The sequence below is a fragment of the Pristis pectinata genome, chromosome 30 (genome assembly GCF_009764475.1).
Source record: "Pristis pectinata isolate sPriPec2 chromosome 30, sPriPec2.1.pri, whole genome shotgun sequence".
Lineage (NCBI taxonomy): Eukaryota > Metazoa > Chordata > Chondrichthyes > Rhinopristiformes > Pristidae > Pristis > Pristis pectinata.
The window spans coordinates 18,489,259-18,514,476 of record NC_067434.1 but is presented as its reverse complement, the minus strand read 5'-3'; the positions used below and the strand labels follow the sequence as shown (position 1 = coordinate 18,514,476).

Sequence of the window (25,218 nt, the reverse complement as noted above, 5' to 3'; positions counted from 1 at the left end):
CTCTGAGGTAGTGTAAAAAGAAATGCTAAAGTGACAATAATGGAACAGGTTAGAATTAAAGGTTTGATAACATGGCAGCACCATCGGGAAAGGGATGTGAAAGGAGGTGATTGGTTCAGAAGTCTGACACCAGTCATATTAAGGTCGTCATTTGTAGATCCATATTGAAACTATTTCCATGTTTCCTCAGGATTTAAAAGGAGACCATTCAGCCCATTGAGCCTATTGCCAGCTCACAGTGTACTCCCATTCCACCGCTAATTTTCCATGTAACATATTCTCTGTACATTCCCATCAACTCCAGATTCTACCACTCACCTACACACAAGGGGCAATGCAGAGTGGCCAATTAACCTACCAATTGGCATGAGTGGGGGATGTGGGAGGAAACTGGAGCACCCAGAGGCAACCCACGCTGTCACAAGGGAGAACATGCAAACTCCACACAGAGAGCAGCTGAGGTCAGGATTGAACCCTGGTCACTGGAGCTTTACTAGCTGCAGCCCTGCACTGCCACAGTCACCCATCATCGGGATCGTGCTGATGAAAAATAGCATTTGATGGTTCAGTTTGACTGATACACTGCGAGTATCACATTGCAAAGGTGACTTGTGCATTTGCCACTTTCTAAAATTGCTCAACATTGTGAAGTAAAGTCTGAGAAATAATAAGATAAGGATTCCCACTGGGTCTTTCAAACTGGTTTGCATTCCAGGTGCTCCAGTCTCCCCCCCCACGTTCCAAAGATGTTTGAGTTGGTAGGTTAATTGATTGCCATAAATTGCCCCTAGTGTATGGGGGAATGGTAGAATTGGAGAGAGTTGATGAGAAGGTGGGGGCAATAAGACATGGGGTTAGCGTAAATGGATAGTCAATGAGTGGCATGGACCCAGAAGGCCAAAGGCCCTGTCTCCATGCTGTATCTCTCTATGACTCTATGCAAAAGTGATTCCTGTAATCCTTTGATATATTATACCTCTGCTCTTTCTCTAAGTGCTGACACAAGTATACAGCAAGTAAATGCAACCCGAGTTTCCTCTGTGATGTTAAACTCAAATTGGGTCACTCCCTTCTTTTAAGAACTTACACAGTCTCTTGTTCAAACATAGCTGTTCAACGTGCTTTCAGTTCAACTGCACAGAAATGGATTTAGTTGTGGACTTCATATCTCTTGAGTGGGGGCTGAGGATTCAGTGCCTAACACCCTGTTCTCTCCTTGCAGTTGAATCTGGACTCCGGCAATCATTAGCAAATTTGCACACCTTTGAAAATAATAAAGCAGTGCAGGATGAGCAGAAGGAGCCATCCACCAATGGACCCTCTGAGGCCTGGAAGCCTGTCCATCAGGGGACCAATGATCCGAAAGGGTCACCTTTGCCAAATGGGAATTCCACGGTCTGCAAAGCAGGAGACACATCCAGAGAGACCAGATACTCAGAGACGGACCTGGATGCAGTGCCAGTAAGACGTTACCAGGAAACCAACCTGGATGAAGTCATGGCTGAGTACGACATGGTCAATCCAGACAAGTGCCAGAGTCCCCACTTGCCAAGCTCAACGGTTGGATGTGATGCCCGGATAGACTATTCTGGTCCTCCAGGGGAGTCCGTGACAGATGGGAGCCCTTGGGGTGGAGAAGAGAGCAGAGAGGAGGAGTCCAAAGCCCCCGAGGATGAAGTGTTCTACGAGTCCTCTTCTGTTGCTACTGACAGGTAACGGGTTCCCAAGGGGCAAGTGTCAGAGGTAGTGCACACCACAAAGGTCAAGCAGAATTACAGCCACCTTGAAATCCTTTTCTTGCTGAGATACTCGGTTAACTTGAGAAGTATTACCACGTCTTGAATCTGGATGGTAATCCAGCTTGGTTGATGAACCTATTGCTGAAAGAATTAAGCATGATTGGTCTCTAAGGGGACATAGCTGAAATCTTTGAGCCCTTAGGTTGACTGTGAGTTATGGATTGACTGTGCTTGGTACAGCTAAACCTTGTTTCATTCGGGGCTTGCACAAGTGGTCCTTCAAGTGTTTTATTATTTCGGACAGATGGCAGTTAAGTTGTCTCCGAATGAAACATTGACTCTGTTTCTCTTTCTGTAGTTGCAACACAATATTCTGAGATTTTCCAGTATTTCTGTTTTTGTGTGAGCAGTTAAGGACCTAGACACAATGCTCGTGTCTGAAATTTATTACCAGCAATGAAAGACCAAGATCAGACAAAGTAATGGCTCCCTGCTGTCAATGAGTTGCCCATTAACCTTTTGGAACCTGCCCATGCTATTACACACAAGCCAATTATTATGTGGTTATGGCATAGTGTGGCAGGGTAGCTGTTCAAGATAACATTTGATGAAGAGCAACAGATAGGTTGTGTTACATAGAGATTAATACAGCAATGATTATGTGATTATCCTGGATGACTAACTAACCAACAATGCTTCAAGACCTAAACACGGCATTGTGTAGTAATAATAATCTCAACCCAGTGTTCACCTGTGCTCCATCACTAACTAGTGGAATAGCTAAATGGTGCTTATGTAATAGCGACAACTTGACACCTAACTAGTTGGGGTAATCAAGTGGTGTTGCAGGATATAAAAACAGAAAATTGAGCCTAGGTCAATATTGAATTCTCCAAATTCACGTTTCTCGTTCTTTCTTTCAATCTGTATCAGAACTGTCCATTTCTCCATTAATCCACCTGTGATGTTAGCTCAGTTTTTCTCTCTCCATTGGTACCGCCTGTCTTGCTGGGCATACCCCACAGGCTTGCCATTAGCAACACACAACACAGATAAGAAGCATCATCTGTCTCTAACTGTCCCATTTACTCATTTGGTCTCACCCTATCAGAGATATTTCCTTTGCTTTAAGCATCACCTCCGGCTACTTTCCTTGCAACATAAAACTAACTTGTTTTCTGTCTATCCCAGTTCTGATAAAGGGTCTTGGATCTGAAAGGTTAACTCTGCTTCTCCTTCCACAGATGCTGCCTGATCCGATGAGTGTTTCAAGGATTTTCTGTTTTCATTTCAGGTTCCAAGCAAGTGCATTTTTTTAATGTTCATTTATTGTTGGAGGCTATGCCATCAGCTGACTAAAGGAATGAGGTGAAAAAGGGACAAAGTGCTGGAGGTCAAAGGGTTAAATTATGATGGAATTGATTTCTTCCACACATCCTAACCAAGTGGCCTCCAGCAGCAAGAGCACTCAGCTCATGGGAACACCACCCCCTGCAGTTTCCCCACTGCTGTGCAGCTAAATCCTGGAACTCCTCAACAAAGATGGGAGCACCTTTGGCTCAAGAAAGTGGCTCCCCACCATCTTCCCAATCAGAGGTGGGTTATAAATGCCATCCTTCCCAGTGAAACCCCCATCCCATGTATAGACAAGAGGGAAGGGGAGGGTGTGATGTATTTAGTGTGGGCTTTATGAAGAGAACTTCAGAGAACCTGAAGACTGGAAGTATCTGCTGCTAATGGCGCCTTCTGGAGGTGAGAATTGAAACTGCATTACAAAAGAGCATCGCTTGCCTCCTGAGTTAGTGTTGTGATACAAGTAAGGGCGTAATGACTCATTGTGTGGCAAGGATTTCTTTGATGGTCTTACCTTATTTACGTATTCTATTAAATACAACACTACATTCATGCAGCACCTTTAATGCAGTGAGATGCTCTGAGGTACTTCAGCATCACATCTTAAGTTATGGGCCTCTTTTAAGCACACAAGTACATACAATCAAGCAACCCATTAACAGACGATTCAGTGACTCCTGGAAAGGCAGCTGCCCCGTCTTTCAATAACCCATTAGCGAGGCCTCTTTGCAATCACTGAACCGTAGCTATTGCAAACTGTGGATCAGTTCCACTGTATCATTTCTATTCAGTTTGCCAAGCAGCTGTTCATAGATAACTGGCCTGATATGGTTTAATTTTACAAAGTGTTTAAAGCCTGGAAACAGAGTATTTGGACCAACATATCTGTGATGTTATTAATCCTCTATGTAAGGTTAATTGTGTACAAGGGAAATCTTTTGATAATGTCCATGATCTCTCTGCATTCTTAACTCTGCCCAGTTGATTATCATTATTTTGTTTCCCCTCTCCCTGTCCACATCCACCTCTGTACTTGCCCTTATTTTAGTTCCCTTGAGGACTTAAGAAAAAGAAATAGGACACACAGCCCCTTGAACCAACACGACTGTTCAGTATCAGAGCCAAGACTGCACCTTGTCCACTTCCTTTCCCAGAACCATATTCCATGATTCATTTGGGTTCTTAAAATCCATCAACCCCGGTCTTGAATAAATGCGACATTTTAGCATCCAAAACTCTCTGAAATAAAGTTCTGGTGATTCACTGTCTGAGAGTAAAGATGTCTCTCCTCATCTCAGTCCTAAATGACCAATACCTTCTGTGCTCCCATGCCCACCATGGAAAGTCCTGCTTGAGGGAACAGCATCTGGCCTTCCCAGTTCTCCCTGAGTCTTACATGTTTCAGTGGGATCACCTCTCATTCTTCTAAACTCCAACGAGTACAGGCCCAGCCTATCAGTCAATTCTTTTATCTTTTTCCTGTCCTTGTTATGTTCCACTTCCAACTACCTACCCCACACTCCTCACTTTCTCTCTCTATCTGGATTCACATAACCTTTTCCCGATGCACTTTCACGTATTTTTGACAAAATGTATTTTTTCCTACAGTTTCTTATTACCTATTATCTTAGATCCCAAAGGGAAGCAGTTATCTCTGTTTCAATACATTAAAATAACAGCCAAATATTGCATTGTTGAACCACAGGGAAAATCCATCATATATTTTGATATTATTGTCACAATTGGTGATATTTTGGAATTGGCAACTCAGATTCTTGAAATATAGTTTTTCAAACACAAAAGCAAAATCCTGAAGACACAAGAAAGAGGAAATAGCTGGAAATACTTAGCAGGTCAGGTAGCTTCTGCGGAGCGGGGAACAAAGCTAGATGTTTATGTTAGCTGAGTAAGTTCGTGATGAATATATTTTAATCAAGCTCATGCTGAGAAAAGAAGGAAAAGCAGGACTGTGATGGGGCAGAATATGGGAGGAAAAATGCATAGTTTTAGACAACTTTTATTGAGTGAGACGTGGGCATCATTGGCCAGGTCAGCATTCATTGCCCATCCCTTATTTCACCCGTGTAGGTAAGGGTGAGCCATCTTTTTAAACTTCTGGTGGTGGTGTTCCCATGGTGCTGTTGGGGAGGGAGTTCCAGGATTTCAACCAAGTGACAGTAAAGGAACTGTTTCTCATCCGGGATTATCCGATCTCAATCTTTTGTTGCTGGTAATGACCATAAATTTCACGTATGAGCTTTTATCTAAGGGACCAGCTGATCGATTGCCACATCTACAGCTGGAACAGGCTCTCTCTGACATCATGACTGGTCCTGAATGAAGCAAGCTAAACCCATCCCAAGTAAACTCAGCCCACCCCATCACAGCCCTTCCTTTTCATTCTTTCGCAACAAGCAATCTGCTGGAGGAACTCATCGGGTCGAGCAGCACCTGTGGGAGGAAAGGAATTGTCGACACTTCAGGTCGAAACCCTGTGTCTGCAGTCTCTTGTATCTCTTTCATTCTTCCCTCTGCCCCCTACCTCTGAGTTTAAAATCTATTTATCACATACTTCTTTATTGACCTGAACTGTTCACTCTGTTTCTCTCTCCGTAGTCGCTGCCTGACCTGCTGAACATTGCCAACCATTTCTCTTTTTATTGCAGACTTACAGGTCAGCACTTAGTGAGGCACCTACGGTTGTGCCCAATCTGAGCTGCAATTTCCCCTTGTGGTTATTGTAACACCTACTGTCCCTGCTACAGAAGGCTCGGTCCCCTCAGAATTACCGCTGAGGGTTGCCAGCTCTGGTTCGACCTGTATGATAGGTTTTACCTCTCAGTGTTACTGTGGATGGTTCTCATTGCCTGAGTCTAAACATTGTGGGTTGGTATTTTTATTTTTTATTAATGTCATCTGTACCAAGATAGTGAAAAACTTCTGTTTGTGTGCCATCCAGACAGATCATTCCAAATAGAAGTACATTGAGGTAGTATAAAAGGAAAACAGAATGCAGAATATAGTGTTACAGTTACAGGGAAAGTGCAGTACAGGTAGACAGATAAAGTGCAAGGGTCACAACGAGGTGGGTTGAGAGATCAAGAGTTCACCTTTTAGTGTATGAGAGGTCCATTCAAGAGTCTGATAACAGCGAGATAGAAGCTGTCCTCAAGCCTGATGGTACGTGCTCTCAAGCTTTTGTACCTTCTGCCCGATGGGAGAGGGAAGAAGAGAGTATGACCAGGGTGGGAGGTGTCCTTGATTATGTTGGCTGTTTTCCCAAGGCAGCAGGAAGTGCTGACAGAGTTAGTGGTTTCTGTGATGTGCTGGGCTGTGTTGACAAGTTTGGGTTTGAGTCCCAATTCATCACAAGGATCTATGCTGACAATTTGGAGCAGTACAGAGGGACTGCAACACTGCCAGAGATCCCATCTCTCGGGTGGGAGATTAAACTAAGGTCCCATGGTGCTACTTTGAAGAAGATCAGCTGGAGTTATTCCAGGTTCTTAGCCAGCTTTAATCCTTTGACAAATTGTGACGTTGAAAGCGGGATCACAAATAAGCAGGGTGGTGAAAAAGGAGTTTAGCACTCTGGCCTTCGTCGGTCAGGGCACTGAGAGTAGGAGTTGAGACATTATGTTGCAGTTGTATAAGTCGTTGGTGAGGCCGCACTTGGAGCACTGTGTACAGTTTTGGTCGCATTGTTATACTGGAAAGAGTGGTTAAACTGGAAAGAGTGCAGAAAATATTCACAAGCATGTTGCCAGGACTGGAGGGCCTGTGTTACAGTGCGAGGGTGGCCAGGCTAGGACTTTATTCCTTGGAGAATGAGGGATGACCTTATAGAAATGTTTAAAATTATGAGAAGCATGGATAAGGTGGATGGTAGTAATCTTTTCCCCAGGGTAGGGGAGTCCCTTTTAAGCTCACAGGAACCCCATTTCCTGCACTTCCTTTAAACTCTCCAGGTTCTATTTCCGGCTCCCTTTAAACCCACTGGGGCCCATTTCCCATGTAGCCTTTACACTAACCAGGCTGTGATTCCCGTACTCCCTTTAAACAGATTGGGGCCCCATTTCCATTTCTCCCTTTAAGATTACCCCAGGTTCACTATAAAATTTATTATACTACCTGCGTAACATCAAAAAAATTAACTTAAAGTATGTTGGGGTATTAAAAGGAATAACATCCAATAGTCCGTAAAATCTGCTCATCTGTCACCACCAGAGTCCCAGGGATCCTGGATTACTGGAGTTTTACGGTAAAGCTGCACATCGACTCAGTCCTCCCTCTGCTGGCTCCCATTTGCATTACAATGTGCATAACGTGGTGTGCAACACACAGAAAATGCTGGAAACATTCAGTAGGTCAAGCTTCATCTGAGGAATGAGAAACAAAACTAGCATTTCAGGTCCTTCAGCAGACCCATCCTGACCACCTGAGTATTTTCTGTTTTATTTCAGATTTCCAGCATCTGCATTTCTTTGATTGGATTGGGGTGCATATAATGATTCCATTCATATGGTCTCATGAGATGTTGGCAAGGCCAGTATTGTTTATCCATCTCTAACTACCCTTGAGAAGGTGTCTTCTTGAACAGGTGCAGTCCTTCCAGTGAAGGTGCTCCCACAGGGCTGTTGGGTAGGGAGTTCCAGGATGTAGACCCCTTGACAATGAAGAATCTGCGATGTGTTTCCACACTGGGAGGGACTTCTTCATGGCTGAATGGGGGCCATTCGGCCCATTAAGTCTATGCCAGCTCACAGATCATCCCCATCAATGCTGTTTCAGTGGTTAGCGTAATGCTATTACAGCGCCAGTGACCCAGGTTCAATTCCTGCCGCTGTCTGTAAGGAGTTTGTATGTTCTCCCCATGACTGCGTGGGTTTCCTATGGTGCTCCAGTTTCCTCCCACATTCCAAAGATGTACAGGTTAGGAAGCTGTGGGCATGCTATGTTGGCACCGGAAGCGTGGCGACACTTGTGGGCTGCCCCCAGAACACTCTACGCAAAAGATGCATTTCGCTGTGTGTTTCAATGTACATGTGATTAATAATCTTATCTACTTCCCTGTAGCCTATTCTTTACTTGCCCATTAACCCCCCTGATTCTCCCCCCACCCACCTACACTAGGGGTAAAATACATCATTGGAAGGAAACCGATAAAGCTTGGTGTTCCCATTGTCTTGTTGCCCTTGACCTTCTTGGTAGTAGAGGTGGCAGGTTTGGGAGATGCTGTCTAAGATTTACAAGGATGGCATCACTGTTATGAATTTGGTTCATGGGCAACCACTGCAAGGAACTATATCTTAATGAGTGAAAATAACTGAGATCCCCAACTTGTCTATGAAAGTTCTCCAACACTACCTCAGTTTTCCTTGTGTTTATTGGCACCTGCTGAAATGAGGAACAGCCTTTGACAGAGAAAACTATTTACTGGCAGGAGTAAAAGCAGAAAGTGCTGGCGATACTCAGCAGGTCAGGCAGCATCTGCAGAGGTAACGTTACAGGTCGATGACCTTTCCTGAGAACTGGGAAAAGTTATAGATCAAAGATCTTTTAAGTTGCAGAGAATGGGGAGAGGTGGAGGGAACAAAAGGGACTGTCTGTGAAAAGCTCAAGAACCAAGAGAGCTCAAGACATTGGTAAGGTCACACTTGGAGCACTGTGTACAGTTCTGGTCGCCCTGCTACGGGAAGGATGTCATTAAACTGGAGAGGGTGCAAAAAAAGATTTACGTGGATGTTACTGGGACTGGAGAGTTTGTGTTATAAGGAGAGGTTGGATAGACTGGGACTGTTTTCCCTGGAGCGTAGGAGGCTGAGGGGTGACCTTATGGCGATTTATAAAATCATGAGGGGGACAGATAAGGTGAATGGCCACAGTATTTTTCCCAGGGTGGGGGGAGTCCAAAACTAGAGGGCATAGATTTAAAGTGAGAGGGGAAAGATTTAAAAGGGACCCGAGGGGCAAATTTTTCATGCAGAGGGTGGTGAGTATATGGAAGGAGCTACCAGAGGAAGTGGTAGAGGTAGGTACATTTAAAAGGCATGTGGACAGGTACATGGATAGGAAAGGTTTAGAGGGATATGGGCCAAATCAGGCAAATGGGACTAGCTCAGGTAGATAACTTGGACGGCATGGATGAGTTGGGCTGAAGGGCCTGTTTCCATGCTGTAAGAGAGACTGAATGATGCAAGTGCTGCTGGTGCTGGCTGAAAGAGGGAGGTGAAGTTTTGTTAATTGCAGCTGATCTGTCTCGGAGAGGTGTAAATAGGGACGATGAATGAGAATGTGGGGGAGACAGGGAGAAAAAGCTGTGAGATATAGAACACAGCAGATGCAGGAATTTCGAAATAAAGAGGATGCTAGAAATACCCAGCAGGTCAGGCAGCATCTATGGAGAGAGGAAAACTAAGTTAATGTTACGGGTTGATGAGCTTCTATTGGGACTGGCCTGTGTAAGAGACTGAAAGCGGATGGTCCGAGAGGGAATAGGATGGAGAGTTGAAGTGGCAGGCAGCTAAAAGCTCAAATCTAAAACCTGATAATGCTGGAAACACTCAGCAGGTTAGGCAGCATCTGAGGAGAGAAGAACAGAGTTAACATTTCAGGTCCAAAACCCTTTGTCACAAGTGGGAGAGATTTTTAAAAAAGTAGTTTTAAATTACAGAGACATTGGAAAAAGGAGTGGATTGGAAAAGGAATATCTGTGTTAGACAGAGACGAGCTTCTAAGATATCTTAATTAGTCACAGGTACATCGAAACACACAGTGAAATGCACCTTTTTTTGCGTCGAGTGTTCTGGGGACAGCCCACAAGTGTTGCCGCACTTCTGGCACCAACATAGCACGCCCACAATTTCCTAACCTGTATGCCTTTTGGAATGTGGGAGGAAACCGGAGCACCTGGAGGAAACCCACGCAGACACGGGGAGAATGTACAAACTCCTTACAGACAGCGGCCGGAATTGAACCCGGGTCGCTGGCACTGTAAAGCGTTACGCTAACCGCTACACTACTGTGCCTGCCTAATATCTTGGGTTAAATGGGTTAATGAGGCAGTTAGAGGGAATCAGGCTTCTTTTTCTACGTATTGCATTGCTAATGGAAGGGCTATGGGCTGCAAGTCAGGCCTATGTCATGGAGAGAGAAAAATATGAGCCAATCTCACAGATGGATAACTTACAGCAGGAATGGCCGGTTATGATACAGACAGAGAAAGCAAGATACCTCAGGTTGGAGAATTCAATATTGACCCCAGAAGGTTGCAACGTTCCCAGACTATGTGCCCAGCATTTTCTGCTTTTATTTCAGATTTCCAGGAGGTTTTTTTTCATTAACTGGAAGCTCAGTGTCACTTTTCCTCTTTGCTTCCTTGTCCAGTTCTTGGGCTAGGATTCTCCACCCAGACCATGGAACAGCTCCCTCTACTGGCAGCAGGGTCGGTAACCAGGACTCTCAGGTCTGGACCAGAGAGGAGTCTCTGTTTGACATAGTCAGAGTTGTGATCTTGAACACACTGCCGGAAAGGGTAGCAAAGTTTGAAATCTGCTCGGGTAGGCAATTAAAACCTGACCCAAACCTGACCCGACTGCAGCTAATTAGAACCCACCTGAACTTGAGGACATTATGTTTCTCCCCACCTCAATCCAGAGGCATCTGCAGAAGAGCAAGGAAACAGATTTATTATGTTGCATATTCGTTGCTATTGAGCAAATCCTCTGGCTCTCGACACAGAGCAGATGTGGACTGCCTTAACATAGGCTGATCCATACCCAAATGTTTTGGCAGAATAAACACCCAACCTGACCCAAACTTAACAGATCCACCAACCTGGCACTTTATTGCCTAAGATAAGATATCTTTATTAGTCACATGTACATCGAAACACACAGTGAATTGCACCTTTTGCATAGAGTGTTCTGAGGGCAGCCCGCAAGTGTCACCACGCTTCCAGTGCCGACGTAGCACGCCCACAACTTCCTAACCTGTACATCTCTGGAAGGTGGGAGGAAACCAGAGCATCCAGAGGAAACCCACGCGGACACAGGGAGAACGTACAATCTCCCTACAGACAGCGGCTGGAATTAAGCCCGGGTCGCTGGCGCTGTAATAGCATTGCACTAACCGCTACACCACCATGCTTGCCCTTGTGCCTTTAGGATTTGACAGTTTTTAATGATGAGCCAGTCCAGCCTTGTGACTCAAGTTTCCAGCATTCAGTTTTTTTTTCTCTTTCCTTTTAAAGGTATTTCAGATTTAGTTTATTCCTTCCAGCCACACCTCCCCGAGATATACCTTCACTGCTCTTCCAAAGCCAACAGTGTCACCTCTTTCCCAGTTAGTCAGAGACGTAAAACATTAAACAGCTCTTTACATCCACCATCAACCACCCATTCACACTAATCCTACATTAGTCCCATTTTTTATTCTCTCCACATTCTCATCAACTCCTCCCAGACTCCACTGCTCACCTACATTCTCGGGGCAATTTAGAGCAGCTAATTACCCTACCAACCCACACATCTCTGGGATGTGGGAGAAAACCTACACAGTCACAGGTAGAACGTGCAAACTCCACAGAGACAGCACCCGTCAGGATTGAACCTGGGTCTCCAGCGTGTGAGGTAGTGGCTCTACCAGCTGTGCCACTGTGCCAGCCTGTTCTGACCTGAAACGTTAATTCTGTTTCTCTTTCCACAGAAGCTGCTTGACCAGCTGAGTGTTTCTGGTGTTTTCTGTTTTTATTTCAGATTTCTGGCATTTTTTATACTTTTATTTCAGTCACCACTTGTGTTAATTAGCCTTTCCTAGGTCCAGCCAGTCACTGACCTGCCTTTCTGTCACCTTTGCCCCTTCCCCTTCCTCTGCAATGTTTTCAAACTTTCCCCGGTTCCGTTCAAAGGTCAGCAATCTAACACATCAACTCTGTTTTTCTCTGCGCAGATGCTGCCTGACCTGCTGAGTGTTTCCAGCACTGTTGCTTTTATTTCATACAGTTGAGCCCCATTGAAGTTGGCTTGGGTAGACAGGGTCTCTCAAAGGGAAATTGGCCAAATACTTGAAAGGAAAAGTATGCCCATAGCAATGGGGAAAGAGCTGAGGAGCGGGACTACTTAGATTGCTCTGTCGTAAAAACAGCCCAGGTGCAATGGGCTGAATGGCCTCTTCCTGTGCAGCATGGTTCAATGTCTTTGCCTTTTTCAGGTCACCAGACACAGAGGTCAAAAACCTGCTTCCTTCTGTTGCTGCGGTCAGTATATCCCGGAGTCTCTCCGAAGACGGCACTGACACCTTCAGCAAACAATTTGAGTGCATCCTGGAGTCTCACTGTGCCAAAGGCACCTCTTACACCAGTCTTGACTCGGTGGACATTCTGTCCTCCCCCAAAAGAAGCCAGGGGAACTACTTCACCTTTGATTTTCCGACCCTGACCTCGGAAATCCAGGAACAAATTAAGGAGAATGCCCGCCTGATTGAAGAGAAGTTTTTACCGTGGAGCAATGCTAATTCATCCACAGGCTCCAGAGGGGACTCGAACTGGCCTGGAAGCCCCAGGTCACAGGTCTCAAGAGCAGACAGGAAGCCAAGCACCAATCCAATGGTGGGCTACAGCAAATCCGAGAACCTTCTCACCAAGTGCCAGCTCTACACAGGCAACAACTTACTCAAGGGGGTTCTTGAAATGGGCGCTGATGAACCAAAGTCAGATTATTCGTCCAGGTAGGTTGCAATCCATTTCGAACTAGGCCTAGCGATGGTGTATGAGTTTGAACTGTGGACCAGAGTAGATACCCAGATGCTGTCTGTCAGCACCGACGGCATATCCCACTCTTTTCTTGTGACATCTCAAGGGCGGCACAGTGGCACAGCTGGTAGATCTGCTGCCTCACCGCTCCAGTGAACCGGGTTCAATCCTGACCTCTGGTGCTGTCTGTGCGGAGTTTGCACGTTCTCCCGGTGACCGCGTGGGTTTTCTCCGGGTGCTCTAGTTTCCTGCCACATCCCAAAGACGTGTGGCTTGGAAGATTAATTGGCCACTGTGAATTGCCCCTAGTGTGTTAGGTGAGAGGTAGAATCTGGAGGGAAATGATGGAAATTTGAATAGAAATATGGGAATATGGCTGCTGGTGGTGGCCATGGACTTGAAGAGATAAAGGGCCTGTTTCCTCAGTGTATGACTCTGTGATCTCAAGGCCTTGCCCTCTCACTATCCTTGTAACCCAGTGTGGGTTTTATGGCCCTTCATTCGTGCTTCCTGGTGTATCCATAATTTTAATTATTCAACCACTGGGATCCAGGCCATCAGTTTCTACAGCTGAAAGTTCTGGAATTCCTTCCCTAAGCCCTTCTGTCCTATACAGAGAAACCTAACTCCTTCATCGGGCTTTGGTCATTTGCCCCAATTTGTGGCCATGCCACACTATGTTTGAAAGCACTCCTGTGAAGTGTCTTGGCCCATCCTGGAAGTTGTCCTCCATGGACCAACCGACGAGTCCACAGCACCCTACCAGGACTGCTGCAGCACGCACACGGGGCTAACTTGTTCGGATATCCCACCAGCAACGTCACCCCTCGGAGATACTTGAACGGCTTGGTGACTGTGTGCTCCTTGCCCAACTCCCACGGTGCCTCCCTCACCACCTCATCTTACCCAGGAAGGTGATCACCAAGAATGGTGTGATGTAGAAATCTGTTCACTCAAATCAGCAATTGCATTGTTGAAACAAAACCTTTTGAAGGGTATCATAATCACTGAAGGATGTTTATGGATTTTTAAAATTGTTGGCTTCTGTATATGTCACATAATGAAACGAACATATAATTATGTTGCTTGTGGAAGGCACTACTTTACTGTTCTGTTTTCTAATGGAAAATTGATTAATGGCTAACTGTTGGATGATATTAATGCAACCTGGTCCAAATTAAGGCATCTGGGCCTCCACAACATTTATTTGTGATTGTGACATAGCTTGCAGTTGGTTTCTGAGTATAGGAGAGTTCAGTACAGCAATAGCCTAAATGACCCTGCGCACTTCTCAATCCTTATTGGTCTAGATTAGCTAATACCTCACTGCTGGTCCAGTGATATCCATTTGTGTTTTGCTGAATGCACATTTCTTGTGATTAACCATGTAAAATGTAGTCGTGGAGCCATTGCAGCCTTGGACTGGTGACCTGGAAATTGTGGGCTCAAATCCCACCAAAGGCAGATAGTGAAACTGAATTTTAATGAAGTTTAAAATGAAGAAGCCTTATTCATGGATTGTGGGAACCTGGTAAACTGAACTTTATCCATCTCAAGTTGGTGAGTGAGTTAGGAGTCAAATGTATGGGATTGGAACTGGAGTCACATACAGACTGGACTGAATAAGGTTTATTACTTCTGCTTTGGTGCAGACGGATCTGTGTGATTGTGATTGCAAAGGCAGGTGGAACGTTAGCCTTTATTGCAAGAATGATGGTGTATAAAAGTAGCAAAGTCTAAATACAACTGTACCAGGCATTGGTGAGACCACACCTAGAATAAAGCACAAACTTTGGTTTCCTGTTTTAAGGAGGGATGCATTGGAAACAGTTCAAAGGAGGTTCACCAGATCTATTCCTGGGGTGAATAGGTTTTCTTCTGAAGAAAGATTGAACAGATTGGGCCCATAGTCATTGGAGTTTAGAAGAATGAGAGGTGATCTTATTCAAATGTAAGATGCTGAAGGGGGTTTATATGTGGCTGTTGAGAAGATGTTTCCATTTGTGGGGTAACCTAGAACAGGGGGCATAGTTTCAGTTACCCACTAAAGAGTGAGGTGAAATTACTTCTTTCAGCTGGTCATGAATCTTTGGAATTTTCTCTTACAAAGAAAGATGAGTCACTAAACACATTCAATGCTGAGGAAAGATGCCATTGAGCCGGAAAGAGTGCCAAAAAGATTTACAAGGATATTGCCAGGACTGGAGGGACTGAATTATAGAGAGGCATTGAGCAGGTTAGGACTTTATTCATTGGAATGTAGGAGACTGAGGGGTGACCATATAAAGGTGTATAAAATCATGAGGGGTTGCACGCAGTCTTTGTCCCAGGGTTAGGGAATCAAGAACTAGAAGGTGTAGGTTTAAGCTGAGAGGGAAAGGATTTAATAGGAACCTGAGAGGCAACTTTTTCACCCAGAGGGTGGTCCATATATGGAATGAGCTGCCAGAGGAAGTGGTTGAGGCAGGTACATTAACGACATTTAAAAGACACTTGGACAGGTACATGGATAGGAAAGGTTTGGAGGGATATGGGCCAAACACAAACAAATGGGACTAGCTTAGATGGGAATCTTGGTTGACATGGACAAGATGGGCTGAAGGGCCTGTTTTCATGCTGTATGGCTCTATGACTGAGATGGACTAGTTTTTGTACTGTAGGGAATGTCCAGGATCACCTCAGCCACCATTGTGTAGGGTGGGAAAGCTGGTTCAAGAGGACAGTACGGTCGACTACTGCTCCTGTTTCTTATGTTTTCTACTCCGAGCTCCATCATGGAAAGAGATCGTCCTCTCTGACTTGTGGGAATCCTGACCCATGGAGAAGCAGTCAAGGTGGCACTGAGCCTTCTGAGGCTTTTTGTCAGAACTCAACAAAAGTGGAGGGAGGGGCACACCATTTCCCAAACGACGGACCCACCCTCCCACCATGACGAGCCCCTCCTCCCTACTGGTGGTAGAACCAACAGATCAGATGCCGTGCAGCGCTCTGGCACAGCTGGTAAAAGCCGCTGCCCCACATCACAGGGACTCGGGTTCAATCCTGACCTCACATGCTGTCTGTGTGGAGTTTGCACATTCTCTCTGTTATTGTGTGGGTTTCCTCTGGGTGTCCCTGTAAATTTCCCCGAGTGTACAGGTGAATGGTAGAATTTAACGGAATGCAGGATTAGGGTAAATAGGCAGTTGATGGTCAGTGCAGACTCAGTCCAAAGGGCCTGTTTCCATTCTGTATCTCTCTATGAGATCCCACCCTGGTCCCATCAGCCACTGCTGAACCCAAAGAACTGGCATCAAGCAAGTCATCATCAATAGCGAGGGACTTCTTAAGAAGAAAGAAGTAATCCAGATCTAATGATTATGAATCTATCTGCAGAACTACTAGGCTTCTCTGGTTGTCAGACAGGGGCACCAAACGAGGGAGAACATTTCTAAATTGTTATTAATGACCCAGTAGGCTTGGCCAATGTTGCAGGGGCCGGGCCTTGTGGTGAACCCAGTCTGAAGTCACAAGCCGGTGCTTTTTGTATTGCTCCAGATTCCAGGATCTGTAGTCTCCATAGGTGCTGCCTGACCTGCTGAGTTCCTCCAGTGCTCTTTGTGTTGAGCCTGACTCTAACAGTGCCTGCCCATTGAGAGACAGAGAGGGTTTGGGATAGACCTCAATTCAGGTGTACAGGTGTACAACTACCTGATTTTGCCCAGTGTGCTGAGGTAAGACATGGTTCGGTTTCTCCAAAGCGACTTAACGAACTGGTCACCAATAAGTTGGTCAGGATGAGACCTGTCATTTTCTCATCAGTGTAACCCACATTCACTTTGGTCAATGATTTACTTTGGGAGGTTGAAGGTTAAAAATGGCGGCATTCCACCGGTGCAGGAGGCATGGAGTACAGTAATGTGCAACTACTCAACTTTTGGGGTCACAGATCATAACCTCACCTCAGCCAGACACAGGAGCTGGAGGCTGTGGCCCAGGATGGTCATTGGCCTGGCCGTTAGTTGTCTGCCAACTTTCATGGAGCACGGAGTGAGCTCAGCGAAGATTGGCAGGGCAGAAGGAGAATTGTAAAATTGCAAAAAAACACTAGCAAAGCAAGGCAGCATTAATTTGCACACTCAGTATTCCATGCAACATTTTTATGGATCCAGTCAAGGTGTCAAGAAATTTCGGAGATATGAAATATTACAGAGGTATTTCTAATGAGTGGGTTAAAAGGGTCTCAGCCCGAAACGTTGACTGTTCATAGATGCTGCCTGACTTGCTGAGTTCCTCCAGCATTTCGTGTGTGTTGCTAAAGATTTATTTTCATTGGTATAATATCCAGAGGGAGATAAAGAGGAAGGTTTCCTCTGGGAGTTGAGGGGATCAGGAATGCTTTTCCGATAAAGGACGTGAAAGCAGATGCATTCAACAGTTTAAAGGGAACTTTGAGTGGGTGATGTAGAAAGAGGAACCAACAGAGTTGGAGACACAGAGTGATGTGGGACTGGTCTATCAAGGAGTGGGTACAGACATGACGGGCCAAATGGCCTCCAATGCTAAGCTTCAGGAGATTGAAAGAAATGATCCGACAAGTGGATAAAACCAAAGTCTATCCTGATCAGTAGAGTAAATAATGCTCAAAATCATTGTGAAATGTTCCTGATTCTTTAATATCAAGATGTGGCCAGGCTGTGATTGAAAGTGATGGTGGCTTTGGAAAGACAGTTTTCCTCCTGTACACAAAAATGTTCCTCCTGGACCAATCAGGAACGTGGGAAGGTGATGACATGGGGAATAGAGCATTTGCCTCTGTGGAGAAACCTTTAGCTTCATACACAGCACTCCTGGGGCACACTGGTCTTCCTAACTCAGGAATGGGAATGTGGAAGCCAGTTCTTGGTCACCACACAAGGGACAGATTGTGGTTTAAAAGATTCAGTGGGTAGCCTCTTGTGCCATCTCCACCATTCCGTAAGATCATGGCTGACTTTTTACCTCAGCACCACTTTCCTGCACTCACCCCACATCCCTCGATTCCCTTAATATCAATCTCTGTCCTCACCCTTCTCAGCAACTGAGCCTCCACATTCCCCTTAAGTGAAGAATTCTGAAGAGTCACTATCCTCTGGGTGAAGATGATGTTTCCCCAGCCAGGGGAAACATCATCCTTGCATCTGCCCTGTCAAACCTTGAAAGAATTTTATTCATTTCAATGAGATTACTCTTCTTCTGAATGCAAAGGTAGAGGCTCAGTCACCTCATATCACCTCACACTACACAATTGTACAAGTTGGTGAAGGCCAATATGCAGGCGGAGCAAACAGTTAAGTGGACAAGTAGTATATCATTACAAGAGGATTTGAATGCAGGCAGTTTCCAGGTTACGACAGGGTTCCGTTCCTGAGAAATGTTCAAAACCCGAGCTGTTTGTAAGTCGGAAATGAACAAAACCAGTGTGTGGGAGAGGACCACAGAAACAGCAGTGACGGGAGAGCGAGCAGACACGGGAAGAGCGACCGCCAGCCGACCTCACTGGCTCGGTGAGCGAGCGAGCGAGTCTGCTCAGCTCCACCCAGCCCCCGATTGTTGCAGCTCGGTGGGGTGGGACGGCAGGGAGGGAAGGTAAACGGAAATGCACCATTCCTATCCTGCAGAAGATGCCTGCAGCCCCGCAGCAACCAGCAAATCCATCCCCATCCATCCCGCCGGTCTCCCAAACACTCATTCTTATGTACGGGCTGTCCGTAAGTCGGGTGTTCGTAACCCGGGGAGGATCTGTACAGGAATAAGAAAGTCATAATGCAATTGTATAAAAGTCCTGATGCAGGGTTTCAACTGGAAACATTGACAATTCCTTTCCTCCCACAGATGCTGTTTGACCCACTGAGTTCTTCCAGCAGATTAGACCACACTTGGAGTATTGTGTTCAGTTCTGTTCGCCTCATTATAGGAAGGATGTGGAAGCTTTAGAGAGGGTGCAGAGGAGATTTACCAGGATGTTGCCTGAATTGGAGAGCATGTCTTATGAGGGTAGGTTGAGTGAGTTAAGGCTTTTCTGTTTGGAGAGAAGGAGGATGAGAGGTGACTGGATAGAGGTGTACAAGATGATAACAGGCATAGAACGAGTGGACAGTCAGAGACTTTTTCCCAGGGCGACAATGGCTAACATGAGGGGACACAATTTTAAGGGGATTGGAGGAAGGTATAAGGGGGATGTCAGGGTAAGTTTTTTACACAGAGAGTGGTTGGTGCGTGGAACGCACTGCCTGCAGAGGTTGTGGGGGCAGGTACATTAGGGACATTTAAGAGACTCTTAGATAGACATATGGATGATAGAGAAATGGAGGGCTATGTGGGAGGGAAGGGTTAGATAGATCTTAGAGCAGGATAATATGTCGGCACAACATTGTAGGCTGAAGGGCCTGTACTGTGCTGTAGTGTTCTATGTTCTATGTAGATTGTTTGTTGCAATTGTATAAAGCCTTGCTGAGATCACATCGAGAGTATTGTGTACAGTTTTGGTCTCTTCACCAATGTACTTACCATGGGGAGAGTGCAGCAAAGATTCACTGGACTGTTTCTGGGGTTGGTGGGTTTGCAGTAAGAGGAGAGGTTTGAGTAGACTGGGACTGTATTCTCTGGAGTTTAGGAAAAGGAGAGGAGATCCCATCAAAACATTCTGAATGGAATTGACAGGCTGGATGGAGGGAATGGTTGAAGTGTCCTCCTGGCTGAAGTGTCTAGTATAGTGAACACAGGTTCAGAATAATGGGCAGGCTACTTAGAACTGAGATGAGGAGAAATAATTTTGCATGGAGGGAATTCTCAACCCCTTGGGGCCCTGCAGACTCATTCATTGTGTTCATTCAGACTTCATCTATTGAAATTAAGGGAATCGAGGGATATGGGAAAATGAGGATCAAGCCACGATCTTAATGAATGGTGAAGCAGGCTCAAAGGATCTGATGGTATACTCCTGCTCTGATCTCTTATGGCATGTTGTGCCTGCAGTCTCAGGAAGCACCTGGTGAGCTGTTGCTGCTGGATGTCTCTTGTATCTCATGGTGCATCAGGGCCATGCAGAAGTACATGGGGTTCCACCATGTACCAGCACCCTACCAGGATTACATGGGGTTTCATCATGTGTCTGGACCCTACTTGGAGTACGTGGAGTTTCACAGTGTATCAGGGCTCTGCCGGGAGTACATGGGGTTTCACAGTGCATCAGGACCCTGCCAGCTGTGTAAGGGATTTCACAGTGTATGAGTATCCTTCTATATTAGGCATCTGGGAAACCTTACTGATATTTCACTGACGTGAATGTTTTCTTGTTGGACAAATACAAATAGGTTATTCCTGCTCTTGGTCAGAATCCCAAAGCGTTTGTAAATGATGCAGTACTGAAGCAGTTGTTCATCCCATTGTACCTGTGTTGGCTCTCCACTGGTTATCCAATGAGCCTCTCTCCCGTCCCACGTCCTATCACTTTCCCCAAGTATTTATCCAATTCCCTCCTGGAAATTCCTGTTGAATCTGCTTCCGATGCTGCATTCCAGAGCACAACAACGTGTGCGTGAAACAGAAATATTTCCTCACGTCGACTCTGGTAGGTCGGCAGAGGTTTACCAGAACTGCAAAACATTAGCCTTGAGAGTAGGTTGCATAGACTACAACGGAATGCTGTGGTGTGTTCAAAGCCTGCAGAAGGCGGGTGCTGAGAGAGTCCTGAATTGTCATGGGTGCCTTGACATGAGACATCACTCTGAGGCGCCGTTGGTTCAGGTGCTTATTTAACCTTGGAAATTCCATGGCCTGGAAGTTCTCCTGATGTGCTGGCAGACATTCCACTCTCCACCATCGCCACCAGGATTGGATGAAACCAACTGAGCAGAAATGGGCTGTGCACAAGGTAGCATCTGAGTCTGCCTCCTAAAGCAGTCATTGTGTGTTAAGCACTTTGGAATGCTTCTGAGAGTCATTATAGAGTGTTGTGTCAATACAAGTCTTTTTTGCTCTATGACTGTGTTATTATTTTGAAAACAGCCAAGTACAATTTAGCGCCAAAGGGTTAACCAATTGTTTTATAACTCCGTACTTACAACCAAAACAGGCCTACAGAAAGGGACAGTACTCCATTGAGTGCACTGTATCTGTGTAAAGAAAGTCTCCAGTGTAACGTGAAGACAGCTTTGGCACAGAGCCAAAGAAGGGCAGGCTGCCTGCCTTCACTTCCTGGTGATGTCCTTTAAAAATAACCAACAACAAGTGAACGTGTGGACTCATTTAAAATGAGGTTAGGTGGCGTGTGGTCCCGTGGCAGGAAATCTTCAGGCTGGCCTTTGAGTAGGATGTACAGAGCTAAAGCAGCTCTCTGCAGGTATGTAGCTAACGATGACATGTTACTTGGAGCCATCTCAGTCCTTGGTTTGAACTCTGCACGAAATGATCCGGTTTGCACGATGTTGTCCTCTGTTTCCTACAAGCTGCAGACCGCAATGCAGAAGGAAGTGTCAAGGGAGTGTGGCTTAAGTGGATTGACATCAGTAAACTGGTTGGAACAAATGGGATGAAAATTAGGACAGTGTTCAGGACACGCTTGAAGTATTGTACTGATTTTTGTGCTCCACAGCAGCCTAGAAAGTTGTGTTAAGAAGGCCACACAATGTCTCTTTTTGAGTGTTTATTGCTGTAAATTAGTAGAGCATCAATGCCAAGGTGTCATGTGCTGTAAACTCGGTCTTGTGTCTTTCCATGCTACCATCCGCCACTTCTGAATGCACGGAGCAAGACTGGAAGGTTACAGATCTGGTTCACAAGGCCGCAAAGGAGGGACCACAGGGTGAGAGGAAAGGATGATCCAATTACAGAGAAAATTAAGAGAAGTGCCAGCACTGGAGGACATGCAGGGATTCACCAGGACTGAAAAACCTTAATCATGAGGAGAGATTGGATAAGCGGAGTTGGTTTCTTTGGATCCGAGAGGACACTCAATTGTAATCCTATGAGGATCCTGGATAGATCAATAGGATTTATTTCCCTTAACAGGGAGGTCAAAAGCCAGGAGGTGCAGCTTTAATGTGACTGGTGGAAGGATTAGAAGGGAAAAGAGGGAAAAAAGGTTTAACACACAAAGCGCTGAAGGAACTCAGCAGGTCAGGCAGCATCTATGGAGGGAAATGGACAGTTGACATTTCAGGTCGAGATCCTTCATCTGGACTGTTCCAATGAATGGTCTTGATCCATAACATCAACCATCCATTTCCCTCCACAGATGCTGCCTGACCCGCTGAGTTCCTCCAGCTCCTTTGTGTGTTACTCCAGATTTCCAGCATCTGCAGTCTCTTGTGTCTCTATCCCACCCAGGGCTGGTAGTTGTCTGGAGTTCACTGTCTGAAAGTGAGGTAGGAGCAGTGAACCTCATCTCACTTAAATGGGACTTGGATGTGTACTTGAAGACCATGACTTGCAAAGCTCTGGAACCAGGAATGGAAGATGGGATTAGGTTGGGTTACTTTTCTTTTGGCCATGATGTGCAAATGGTCTCTTTCAGTGTTGTAACTGTTCTGAGATTCTCAGAGCATGAGCAGTGTTTAAGCTCATGAGTTAGAATAAGCGAGAGACTTTCCACAGGCAGATGGGCTGATAATCAACTGCACAAATATAAGGTGATCAGCAAAGCAAACAGAGGTCATGTTAAGAAGTCAACTGATTGTACCACAGTGAGTTGTTGGGATCTCAAAAGTGGAAGGAGTGGAAGAAATAAGTTCAGTAGAAAATTTCAAAAGGAATTCGGATAAATACTTGAAGGGGTAAAAGTTAGCAGAGTTTGAGGAATAGGCAGGGAAGGGAGATTTTTGGATGACCTTTCAAAGACCCTGCGTGGGCACAAAGGGAAGAATACAATTATATTGAGCCTTGGTTTGACCAGCTCTGGAGTACTGAATAGAGGTTGTGTCTCCATGCCAGAGGAGCGAGGTGAAGGTTCACCAGACTGGTTCCTTGGATGCTAGTTCTATCTTTTGGGGAGAAATTGAGCCCGCTGTTCCTCCAGAGTTTGGAAGAATGAAGGTGACTTCATGGAAATGTACAACGTTGTCAAAGGGTTTGACAATGTTGATGCGGGGAGGATGTTTCATCTGGCTGAGGGATCAGACTCAAAATGAGGAGTAGGCTACTTAGGACTGACATGAGAGGGAATCTCTTCACTTAGAGGGTGGTGAATCTATGGAATTCTTTACGCTGGGGGTCTGTTGAGGGTCAGTCACTGATTGCATTCGAAACAGAGATTGGTGGATTTCAGGATATTGGTGGAATGAAGGGATATGTGGGAAAATGAGATCAGCCATGACCTTGTTGAATGGCAGAACAGGCTCAAGGGGCTGGATGGCCTCCTCCTGCATTTGTTATGTTGTTAGGAGCCTCCTCCTGTGTTGTCCCATTCTTCTTCACGGTCAGTCCCCCAGGATCGAGGATGACCTGCTTCCACTCTGGTTTAGGGGGTTCTGAGGAGGCTGATCAGGCTACAGTGGGTACAGCAGACTTTTCCACGGAGGAGGCTGGCGGGTGGGGAAGTTCTGAGGTCGTGCACTCCTTCTGATGCTTATGCGCACCCCCTGTGTGCTCCTGATGCATAGACTCTATATAGAATGGTACAGCACAGGAACAGGCCCTTTGGCCCACCATGTCTACACTGAACATGATGCCAAATTAAACTAATCCCTTTTGCTTGCACATGATTCCTCTCCCTCCATTCCCTGCGCATTCAGAGAACGTGAATCTAGACTCTAGATTCTAGACATAGACTTGAGGTTCTCAATAGCATTCTGAACTTTCTTTCTCCACTTGGAGTGGTCACGAGCCAGAGCAGGGTCAGTGGGCTGTTGCATTTCTTCAAGGAAGCTTTCAGTACATCCATGAATCTCCCCGATCTTCCCAGCAACCTCTTCTCGTGACAGAACTCAGAACAGTCCGTCTTGTATCTGTGGCTCTGGATCAATAATCCAGAGTTCGGCTATTAGTCCCATAATTTGAAGAGTGCATCATCCCTCTGGAACATCTTTGACATGTACAAGAGACCAAAGCATGGATTCCAAATCCCTGCCCACCTCTATCCCTGCAGACAATCCGTGGATTCCCAGCAAGCTGAATGGTGTGGCTCACGTTGGGAGAGAAAGGGGGGCTGGAGGGGGAGAAAGAATGAGAGAGGGAAAGAACAGGGGAAAGAGAAAGAGAGGGTGACAAAAGGGGAAGGAGAAAGGGAGGGAAGGAGAAAGAGGAATGGAGGGGGAGAGGGAGGGAAGTCTGAGGAAGGGAGGGAGGGAGAGGAGAGGGAGAGAAGGGGAGAGAGGAAGGGGGATAGAGTGAGGGAGGGAGAGAAGGAGAGGGAGAGGGAGAGAAGGGGAGAGAGGAAGGGGGGATAGAGGGAGGGAGGGAGAGAAGGAGAGGGAGAGGGAGGGAGAGGGACGGAAGGGGAGAGAGGAAGGGGGGATAGAGGGAGGGAGGGAGAGAAGGAGAGGGAGAGGGAGGGAGGGGGGATAGAGGCAGGGACGGAGGGAGGGAAGGACTGTGAGGGTAGGGAAGGGAGGAGTGTGAGAGAGGGAGGGAAGGGGAGAGGGAGGGAGGGAGAGAGGGAAGGGGAGAGAAAGGGATGGAGGGAGAGAGAGTGAGGAAGGGGGAGAGTGAGAGGAGAGGGGGAGAGACGGAGCTCTGAAGGTGAGTCACAGGACAGGGAAGAAGGAACTGAAAGCAAATCATTGACAGAACTGAGGCTTGTACTGATTAGTCTATAAGTGGACAGATATAAATAGAGACAAACCTCCCACTCCCACCCACCTCCTTTCCAAACTCCACCTCCGAGGAAAGTTTGGAAGAAGGATGCGACCAGGCACAGGGAAGTAGGGGAGGAGGCAGTTGTGACACGGACAATAGAAGGATGAAGTGCAGCAGTTGAGGGCGTGTTGAGGGAGGAGTGGCTGGGGAAAAGGGAACGGGCACTCTCCCACACGTGAAGCTAGCAAGATGATGCCTGAAAATACGGCGTGGTTTGGAGATGCAGATGAAGGAGATTGGGTGAAGCAGGTAAAACGAGAGCCTCCCAAGCAGTGTGAAAGAGAGGCTGATGTGAGCGAGAGAGAGAGATCAGACACGAGTGCAGGGAGACATGGAACAGAGGCAGAACATGTCCATCTGTCCGCTCTGTGAACTGCGAGGGACCGTGTGCCTGAAGAGAAGATGCCCGCTCAGATGTGAGTGACGAACACATTTCGCTTCGGCAGTCCCGGGATGTCAAGGTCACAGCGTTGGCAAGGCATGAGCTCGCTGGATGAGATCGTGCGGAGAATGCCTCCAGCCGAGCCGCTGTCGCCGGGAACCAGCCGCAGCTGAAGGAAG

At 46.2% G+C, this 25,218-nt stretch overlaps 2 protein-coding genes across 2 annotated transcripts in view; both read left to right on the top strand.

The window, feature by feature from the left end:
- The first annotated feature begins 1,383 nt into the window (after positions 1–1,383).
- LOC127584582 (PH and SEC7 domain-containing protein 1-like) lies at positions 1,384–12,779 on the top strand. The gene is made up of 3 exons (XM_052041357.1): positions 1,384–1,712; positions 12,303–12,653; positions 12,752–12,779. The coding sequence occupies exons 1-3, from the start codon at positions 1,498–1,500 to the stop codon at positions 12,777–12,779; spliced, it is 594 nt and encodes a 197-aa protein (XP_051897317.1). The 5' UTR covers positions 1,384–1,497.
- LOC127584624 (PH and SEC7 domain-containing protein 1-like) overlaps positions 12,728–25,218 on the top strand; it is a 106,327-nt gene continuing 93,836 nt past the window's right edge. The window contains exon 1 of the mRNA XM_052041440.1: positions 12,728–12,818. Coding sequence (XP_051897400.1) covers positions 12,781–12,818 — 38 coding nt within the window. The 5' untranslated portion in view covers positions 12,728–12,780. The remainder of the gene's footprint in view (positions 12,819–25,218) is intronic.